Source organism: Barbus barbus, assembly GCF_936440315.1.
Source record: "Barbus barbus genome assembly, chromosome: 26".
In the NCBI taxonomy this organism is placed as follows: domain Eukaryota; kingdom Metazoa; phylum Chordata; class Actinopteri; order Cypriniformes; family Cyprinidae; genus Barbus; species Barbus barbus.
The window spans coordinates 29246988-29257222 of NC_136754.1; the positions used below are offsets into that span (position 1 = coordinate 29246988).

Sequence of the window (10235 nt, forward strand, 5' to 3'; positions counted from 1 at the left end):
ATGCACGCCACCCTCTTTTATACCCGTATGTACGGGGCGTGGCTTGGCATGCAAATTCTACTCGCCAATAGTCATTGCCCATTTCTTGTAATGCTCAGAGGTGATTGGGGCTCCCAAGTGTCACCCCTAACATCAGTGTTGATGCAACACTGCAACACTGACTTTTTCTTGCTTTAAAATCTCAATCACATTAGAAATCTCATTAGAAACCTCATTGCAATCAATCATGAGACATTTTTAAGTTAACTTTTCCTTAAAATGTTTTTTTTATTATTATTATTTATCTATGTGCTTTTCTGCCTTCATGTTGATATGACAGTATAGAGAGAGACAGCAATTGAAGGGGAACGAGGGGAACATGACCGGAAAAGGACCACAAGCCGGGACTTGAAATCAGGTCATCCAAAAAAAGTAACATATTTTAACTAAATTGAATAACATTAACTGGTAAAGGTAAACCCAAACCAGCAAACAGAAAGCAGAAAGAAGTGGCATTATGCTAGTATAAAATAACAGGACACTGTCAACATGAGTATATTTAGATTTTAGCAACGTTTCTTCTGATTACTGCTTCCGTGACAAGGCAGGCCACCATCTTTTGGCGGGGGGTTATTGCATTCCCGTTTTCGTGTCTTTGTTCCAGACACACATGGGGACCAGGAGCTCCAGCAGCTCCAGTCTCCATGTGTAGGACCTGTCAGAGGGAAAAAACCTTGCTTAACATACATGATCTGATCTTCAGAACTGAGCTTGATAGTGTATTTGAGGCTAACTATATCCTATCATTCATCATGTTCAGGAAACAAAATCCAGACACAAACAAAAGTTAAATCAGAAATTGCATATAACTTGGTTGCAAAACATAAGATACTGCACATTGTATTGGTGGAGAGATGAGTCTCCAAGCCCATTTGAACACTTGGGCCAAATACAGGAAATGCATCACGCAATTAATAAAAGCAAAGTGGTCAATTGCAAAGACCGTAAATGTGAGTATTTGGACAGACCCATTCTTTCCCAACCTCGAGATACGCCAACACACACATTTTTGACCTTTACTAATTAAACAAGATTGGGAAACCCAGGTTTAGGTCTAATCAGGTTCGAGTCATGTCCTGATCCCATGTCATTTACATTTCACCAGGTTAAAATCTAATAGCTCAAGCTTTATGCTTGATTTAGTTGTAACACCTTGAATTAAGTTGTAAACCCCCTCACTTGATTGTGCACTATTTTGGATAGACTATTGCTTATCTTGTCGTTATACTCTAGGTCTAGCTGTATGATATATCATAAACATGATAATGTTCCTTACTGCATGCTGCTATACATGTCATCCATTTCCATCTAATCATTCTTTTTGTTTTCACTCTTCTGATGGTTTTCAGCTTTCTCTTTCGGCAAACTGTATAATTGTATAGTGTATAGCGATATGACCCAGCATCTCACATACTATCAGAACACTCCAACACAGCCTCCATTCTTTGCAAAAGATGGATAAAAAGGCGCATGGCCGATTTGCAAGGGATTAAGATCAGACTAAAGGTAATCCTGTGCAAAAAGGGCTATAAACACAAACTTGTGATCTCATTACATCTCTATTAGGCTATGTTCACACTGATAGTGTTTGGGAGTGACAACTGGATTTACTTATAGGTGTGATTTTTGAAATGTCCTATTCACACAGCAGCTTACAATGGAGGCTCAAATACTGTCTGTATGAACATGCAAATGAAGTTATGCCTGTATTCCATTTGTGACTATTACCTGTTACAGTGACAGTGACTAAAGCAAATATCAAAGATGGCGACATCCAAAGCTGCAAAGTCTTATCACATTTGAGGCGACAAAAGGCCCTCCCTACTTTTTAAAAAGATTATAGATGTTCATTTAGAATAGAGTATTGCAGAGATTGCCTCTTCTGACATACTGCCAGTACTTAAGAGACATAAGAGTTACACTTTGGTAAAGTACATTACCTTTTCTTTCCGTCTCCTCACAGGCCTCACCTCTGTAACCATTTTTACATATACAACTGCAGTCTGTCCTGGAGAGCACAGGAATGCCATTATTCATACAGGGGGCGCAGAGACACGGGTTGAAGTTCTGCATGTACTCTTCCCATGCCATCTTCAGATGGGGCAGCTTTGTACGAAGCTGCTCGGCTGCTGTGCTTAAACGCACCAGCTCATATATCGGTGAAACCTGTGATAGAACCACAATGACCATTAATAAAACCATTAAAACCCTTGCAGGTTACACAAAGAAATAACAACGAATAGAATGTAGTTGATATGAAACATTACCAAAATAGAGTTTTGAAAGAAAAGCATTGCTGAAAAATGTGTAATTGTTTATTTTGAATAGTAAGTATGCATAGTGCCTTTCCCTTGCCTTAATTTAGGCTTTTTATTTTTTACATCTAAATGTAGCAGAGGCCAGCGGGTAAGTGCTGTGCAAGTTAAACCTCACTCCTCGATCTCAAGTGGCGCTCTAGCGGCTGACGCTAGAGGCCATGGCCTTTAGCCTCCTCGTTAGAGCGCCCACCTCCATGCCGGAGACCACGGTTCGAATCCTGCTCGGTGCGGGGCTAGTAGGACCGCAACATAAACAATGATCGACACATATACTTTGAGCATAACAAATATGCTAAACACCGAAACTCAATTGTGCACAAAAACCAGTAAGGTTCTAGCGTGTAACACACACATGTGTTTACCATATGCAATGCACTGTGCTTGTGTTTATATGTGACGTCATTAACAACAGTCTTATATCACTGAACAAACATGGTTCGAACAGATGGATGTGTGATAGTTCGAACAGAACTATCTTGTTATTCTATCTTATTTTCAATTTTTAATACTGTTTTAAATCCATCTGTTAGTCATATCCCAAATCCTTCCAATGCCCTCTGCGAATCCTTCTTGAGCTTTTTCATTGACAAAATTTCAAAACTAAGGCGATACTTCCTTATGTCGGCTCTTGTGTATCTACACAGCCGTTGGCCTCATGGGAGGTTTTTGATCCTATTTCGACAGGCGACTCTGGTACTCCTAGACTTATCTGCAGCCTTTGATATTGTCGATCACACATTGCTTTTATTACAATCCCATGTATAAAAGGTTCAGTCCTTAACTGGTTTTAAAACCATTAGGATTGGCAATTTTATCTCCTCTGCTGCTCCGCTCATATCTGGGCTTCCCCAGGGCTCTATTTTGTCACCATTGCTTTTTTTCTCTCTACTTGCTTCCTTTAGGTTCGATTTTGAGAAAGAATGGAGTATTGCAATCTGTCTGTTTTTAATGCAAGTTGTGTACATAACCTGTTCTTACTGATAGTCGTTAACATCTAATAACATTAGATAAACATGCATGTATCCTCCGTCGCTGCATGTTTTTTTCCAGCTTCATTCACTTTCTAAAATAAAAAATTTTCTGTCTGAAACATCTCTTGAGACGGTTATCCACACTTTTATCACTTCGTGTTTGTACTATTGCAATTCTGTTTTTCGGTATTTCCAAGTAGCTCGGCGTGAATTGGTTCAAAATGCTGCAGCTAAATTTCTTAAAATTGGGTGCAAATATGACTACGGCACCACCCTCATTTTATAAGTCCTCCATTGGCTTCCGGTCCACTTCAGGATTGACTTAAAAATTCTTCTATTTGTGTATAAATGCATACAAAATCTTGCCCCAAAATACCGGTCTGACTTACTATGTCCCTATAACCCTCCTAGAAGTTTAAGATCTGGCAACCTTAATTTATTGGCAATCCCTTGCTCAAGGCTGAAACGCATAGGGGATCGAGCCTTTCGTTGGTGGGTCCTCGACTATGGAATAGCTTGCAAGTACAATCTAGAATGGCCCCCTCTACTTAATTTTTACTTAATTCATATGCCCTGATATGCCCAAAACTTCATGTTTAATATGTCACAGAAAAACAAATGCATTCATCAAGTCAAATCATGGGCTTAAATAAGACTTCATCCAAGTGCAACACTATGCATAGTGTTGATTATCACTCTTTTAACAGTACAATGTATATGAAATAACTAAAGTATGAAACATCTACATGACAAGTACTGTAAAGTTAGCCAGGCACCTCAAACTCAATTAGCACAGGGTTGTATTTGAGACTCTTTCCCCAGTCCTGATAACTTTTGGCATCTTTGATAGCCAAACTTCCAGTGCTGGAGCCAGTGTTTCCACCCTTCACAAAGCCCACCACATCCTCAATAGCACTGCTGGACTGATCGCCAACTGTTGAAAATTAAAATAAAATAATATTAAAAAAAGAGGTTTACTGTAAAACCAAAATAACTGAAAATGCATGGTGCTCCAAGTTGCTTACTCGCTATCTTTATTCCAACTTTTCCACATAATTTTATTTTTGTTGAAATTGTTGTATGCTTTTCGACTGTCAGTCCCAAAGATTGACCAAGGCACGATCCCATTTGTAACCCAGTCATTTCTAATAGTGAAAAGAATGTGGTAAAGAAGTTAGTTTTTCTTTCGTAAACAGAGTTAGTAAAATACAGTTCAGTCATTTATTTGATACACTGTCCATTTTGTTTTGCTCGTAAATATACTTTTCATACCATTTCTTTGCATGGCATTCTTGTTCACAACAGCAACATAATCCAGGACTCCACCCATGGTACCCTCTGTGACATAGTGTGTGCCATATTCATTGAAAAACTGGGAATATGCACCAAAATCATACTGATCAGGCAGATCACCCAGAGCCCAGAGCATGTCCTCGTCCAGAGTCAAGTCTCTGCTTCTCATCTTAAACTGAGCTGTTTGTACTGTTGACAACAGCCTGACAAAGCCCACCTCCTAAACATGCAAAGATTAAAATGACTGAAATGATGCCGTTTCCAAGGCATTATCCAGACTATATAGTTAGGTCAGAAAAAGTCATGCAGTCATGCAGTTGGGGGCTCGAGCCCCTGCCCTTTTTCAAAATTATTCAAAAGTGCCCCTCTCGGACAAATAGCAATGATATTGTGGTCAATAAAACAAAATTCATTTGAATTCTAATTAACGCTCAAAAGTCAGAAAATTCCTGTTTATTTTTACATATCTGCCAATCTGAGGCATTGCTATGCCTGTGTTTTCGGAAATATTTCGAGCCATATATGGTTCTTTCAGTGAGTGCATATGGGTCGACGGAAGGAAAAAATAAACCAAACAATATTTTAAACATTTTTCATCAATAATCAAAGCTAGTGTGTCGATTTAATTAAAAATCCATATTACATATTTTAGAATATTACAGAATTCACCAGTGCCCATTAGTCATGCAGCTACACCAACCAATCATGATCTGGCACAAGAAGTTCAAAATGCATTGGACTATATGAAGTGGAGCGATATTCATAAATGGGTTGAAAATTACATGGGACCGACGAGCTTATTTGTGGAGCGATCTGGATCTGCGATTTGTCTAATTTTATAAATCAAATTACATCGCTGGGAAAATGTATGTTAAATGACTACAAAACAGTGCAGTGCCAAAAGTTTGAGCCCCTGCCCCTGAGGAACTCTCTGCACGTCACTGCTCTTGACTGAATAACGTTTGTAACTTTAATTCATCTATATTTCATTTATACTGTGAAATGTTGTTTTAGATTTTATTATTCAATTTCTGTACCTGAATACTACTAGACCAGGGTCAGAAATGAACTGATTTCCAGTGGCATTTTTACATTTGTGAACGCAGTTTTTATAATTACCTTATTATTATAATCTGCATACTATGTTGTCTTTAATGTCAAGTGCTTGCATTTACTCAGTTACTTTAATCAATATTTGACTGGTCTCTGTGTGAATGTCCACAAAACTGGATGACTTCTGAGTGTATATAAACCATAGGCTATTTTAGAAAAGAATATTTAGAAGACTCAATCAATTATGAATAAGCTATTGCTATTGTGTAATTAAATAATATGTAATCATGTAATCAATAAAAAGTAACTGTAGTCTGATTACGAGTATTTTAAAATGTAATGTAATCTAATTACAAGTACTTTATTTTTGGAATCTGATTATATAATCCAGATTATATTATTTTTTCCTTTTTATGTTAAGTAGATATATATTAGCCAAAATGTATTACTTTACCTTATTAGTGTATTGTGATATGTTGCGTAGAAACTTGAATTCAGCACTACCTTCCCGACCAATTTCCAGGAAACTGACTCTCATTGACACACCAGCGTTAGAGGATACTTCTCTCTGCCTTGCCTTGAGAAAGCTAACAGCATCCTCATAATAATCTGATGCTTCCTCGGTAGTCGCTTGTGCCTGGCAGGGACAATAACACAGTCAGTGGGTGCTTCTCTCTTAGAAGGCTGCGTCCTAGACTGTGTTCTTCCTAAACCAGTCCTTCTTAACATTAAATGCTAGAATGAAGGAGCCAAGTGAGTCAACTTGTGTCATAAAGGATTCCACCTTTACAGCTATGGCAGAAAAATACTATTAAAATTCATTTTGGTCAAATGGAAAGCACAAAACAAAAGTTGACTTTTCAGATTCAGGTGTCCTTTGATTATGATGTGGCAGCCCAGATATGCAGAGGTTCTTACCACATATGAATCCGCCATTAAAACCCCCAAAACAACACAGAGTTTAAATCAGGAAAACTGAACACAATACAGCCTCAACCAACTTGGTGCCCTTAATGCATAAAATACAGCAATAAAACATGAACCATTCAGTACGTTGTCTCTCCTTCGATTGATTGCACTATCCCTAAAGCAATATATGCCAAAATAGCAGTGTTTATTTATTTATTCTGAAAGGTTGCATTTCACTCAATAAAGCTAAGTTTCAGATAAAATATGTACCCCGTTTTTTTCTTTTAAGCCCTGAAAAGCACCCTCTTCTATTCTTTTCAGAATCCACATGCCATATTCTTCATGCTTTATCACAATATGGAATAATTTATAAAGTTATTTTATTAATGTTTTCGAAAGAAGGCTCTTCTGCTCGCCAAGGCTGCATGTATTTGATGACAAATAGAGTAAAAATTGTGAAATATTATTACAATTTAAATGTAATGTTTTATTTGAATATATTTTTAATGTAATTTATTCCTGTGATGCAAAGCTGTATTTTCAGCATCATTACTCCAGTTTTCAGTGTCTCATGATCCTTCAGATATCATTCTGTTGATTTCCATATTAAAAGTTGCATAAAAAACAAGCATTTCTTCTTATTATCAATATTTAACAGAAGCAATAATTAGTAATAATTGCTAATTGAAAATTAAGCACCAAACCTTTAAATCTTTTTCTTTCATCTTTCTTTATTTCTCTCTTTTCTTTCTTTCTTTCTTTCTTTCTTTCTTTCTTTCTTTCTTTCTTTCATCTTTCTGTTCTTTTTTCCTTTCTTTATTTCTCTCTTTCATCTTTTTCTTTCTTTCTTTCTTTCTTTCTTTCTTTCTTTCTTTTCTTTTTCTTTCTTTCTTTCTTTCTTTCTCTTTCATCGTTCTTTCTTTCTTCTTTATTTCCCTCTGAATATAAGGAACAGGTTCACATTTAAGTGATTAATCCCTCCAACAATGTTTTCATCAAGGTGGATGTACAGTGCTCTTTGGGTTTGAGATTGAGTTGTAAAATAATATAGAAACAATACAATTCTTGAAGGTTTTACGGTAAATGCTTCAAATTCCATTATTTAAAAGCACTATTATTTGCAGCACAATAGCACAGTGTCTCATATCACATAAATGACACCATCTCCTCAGAAGAGCCCTCGGGATAAACATAATACACATAAAATGCATATATGAATGGGAAAGAGACAGAAATTAAGTTATTTTGTGTGATATTAAAGTACCAAAGATATGAGGGCATACCATTATTTGATATGAGAGGAAGTTGTGAGGTTTCCGGTAATATTTTTCAGCATCATCATAACTGAGGTGTTCACAGAAAGGATCGTACGTGAGTTTCCTCCACTCTCCATTATAGATGTACTCACAAACGCCTCCAAAGTATGTTGGGTCCAGAACACGATTCATAAAATCACCAGATAAAGCATTATATCTGAGGGAATAAAACAAACTCATTTCAAGATTTGGATACATCATGTAGTATAACATATATTGAGATATAAAGATACCACACATGTGATTGAGTGGATGTTTTCTGGATGTGAAACCAATTCATTTGGTCTTGTACAGTATGTCAGTTACTGATTTAGTTTTCCACCAGAATTACTGATATTTAGCAGTAAGCACCCAAAAAATCAGTCTTCTACGTCTTACCCTTGAGTGGCTTTTTCAGCTCCTGGTATAGTCAACATGCCGGTACATTTGGTTTCTCTTCTGTTTATCACTTCACAGTCAGTCTCATCTTTCTGAGTTACACAGTCTATTTCATCATTGCATCGGAGCTGCTGTCCAACACAGCGTCCTGTGAGAACACATGCGGTATGAAAAGACATACAGACAAACATGTAGAAAGAAACGCAGGCACAAATATCGACCTTTGGGCCCACATGCAAACATGTCCCCACAGTGGTTGTCTTGTGGTTGACACTCGCCCTCTTCTGGACATTGTCTTTCATCCCACTGACTGTGCACACACTTCTGACCACCGAACTGAGACGCTCGTTCCAAGTACTGGAAACGAATCTGTCAAACATCAATAACATCACATCATAAATATTTATTTTAAGCTATCACCAGCTTATATGTGTGTTAACAGTTGCAACAAATATACTGGACAGTTAAACGTGATTTCATTAAAATGGCATTAAAATGGCATTAAAATGCTTTTTGCATATCACCAGAAATTAGAGCTGCTCTACATTTGCAGCAAATGTCTAAAATTATATATAAATTATATATAATTATATATGTAAAAATAAAATAAAAAATGCATATATGCTTATATATCAGAAGCATATATATATATATATATATATATATATATATATATATATATATACACACACACACACACACACACACACACACACACACACACACACCAATATGTAATAAATAAACAAATATTTTATTGCTGTCAAGTGATTAATCACGATTAATCGCATCCAAAATAAAAGTTTGTTTACATTATGTGTGTGTACTGTGTATATTTATTATGTATATATAAATACACACACATACAGTATATATTTTGAAAATATTTACATGTTTATGCATTTATATATTCTTATATTTATATATAATATATAAACTTAACATTATTCTTAAATATATACATGCATGTCTGTCTATTTATATATATATATACATAATAAATATACACAGTACACACTCATATGTTATGTAAACAAAAACTTTTATTTTGGAAGCGATTAATCGCGATTAATCACTTGACAGCACTAAAATATTTACAATTACCCTCTGCTGTAATGGCAGATATATAACTTCATTTTTACCATACTTTTTTGTGGTAAAAAACAAATATAATAATAATTTAGTTTAATAGTTCATGAAGGGTTAACAATGAAGTTGGCTGCTCTCTAGCACATTTTAATCAAGATTTTCTTTCCAGAATTAACAAATGTATCATTGCAATAGACACAAACAGAGACTTTCTTTTCCATATGTGTTGGAATCTTTGAGTTTTATATGACTTTAAAGAGTTTTTACCTTCCTATCTCGACATGAATCACACGGTGACCACTGTGTCCAGCTCTTGAGTTTACAGTCAACAGGAGCAGGGGTATCAGCTCCTCTGGTGTGTCTGGAAGATGCATTAGCCCTGACGAGACACAATATAGTAACATGGTACAACACGAAAAGCTTCTGAAATGAAGTATATAGTACCTGTTGCTTGATGATTGTAGGAAGTCATCAGTAAATCTGGCAGAAATATGGTGACTGAAACATGATAAAACAATTCCAAACGCACAAATAGAAAACACAAATCTGCACATTGCTGAAATTAGTTGGTTTGAGACTTAGGTCCAGTCTACAAATTGTTTTTCAGCATTATTAATGATTGACAGGGTTTTTGAGGGAAAAAACTCACTTTTGCCCAGAATGCTCCACCTCCAGGCAAATACATGACTTACAAGAAACCTTATCAACTTTATCATGAACAAATACAGACTTGCATTGAATTAAAATAAATGACTGGAGTAATTATCACCAGTTTGCAACTGCCTGTTTCACTTTGCACACACTGCATACTGTAAAAAAATAAAAAATCATAAAAAAAAAAGAGAGAGAGAATTACCAGAAAATGAATA

At 36.0% G+C, this 10235-nt stretch overlaps 1 protein-coding gene across 2 annotated transcripts; it reads right to left on the reverse strand.

Annotated features, from left to right (window-relative positions):
- Nucleotides 1-239: 239 nt before the first annotated feature.
- LOC306846169 (complement component C8 alpha chain-like) lies at nucleotides 240-9965 on the reverse strand. Of its 2 annotated transcripts, none has more exons than XM_079379314.1 (11): nucleotides 9811-9965; nucleotides 9634-9727; nucleotides 8499-8646; nucleotides 8278-8425; nucleotides 7867-8056; nucleotides 6129-6311; nucleotides 4601-4841; nucleotides 4354-4473; nucleotides 4105-4262; nucleotides 1980-2205; nucleotides 240-694 (listed from the first exon to the last, which is right to left on the reverse strand). In XM_079379314.1, exons 1-11 carry the CDS (start codon nucleotides 9918-9920, stop codon nucleotides 546-548), a joined length of 1767 nt encoding a protein of 588 aa, XP_079235440.1. In that variant the 5' UTR covers nucleotides 9921-9965; the 3' UTR covers nucleotides 240-545. The 2 variants fall into 2 exon arrangements, with proteins under 2 accessions (XP_079235440.1, XP_079235439.1); XM_079379313.1 differs by having other exon boundaries at nucleotides 9634-9745.
- Nucleotides 9966-10235: the final 270 nt, after the last annotated feature.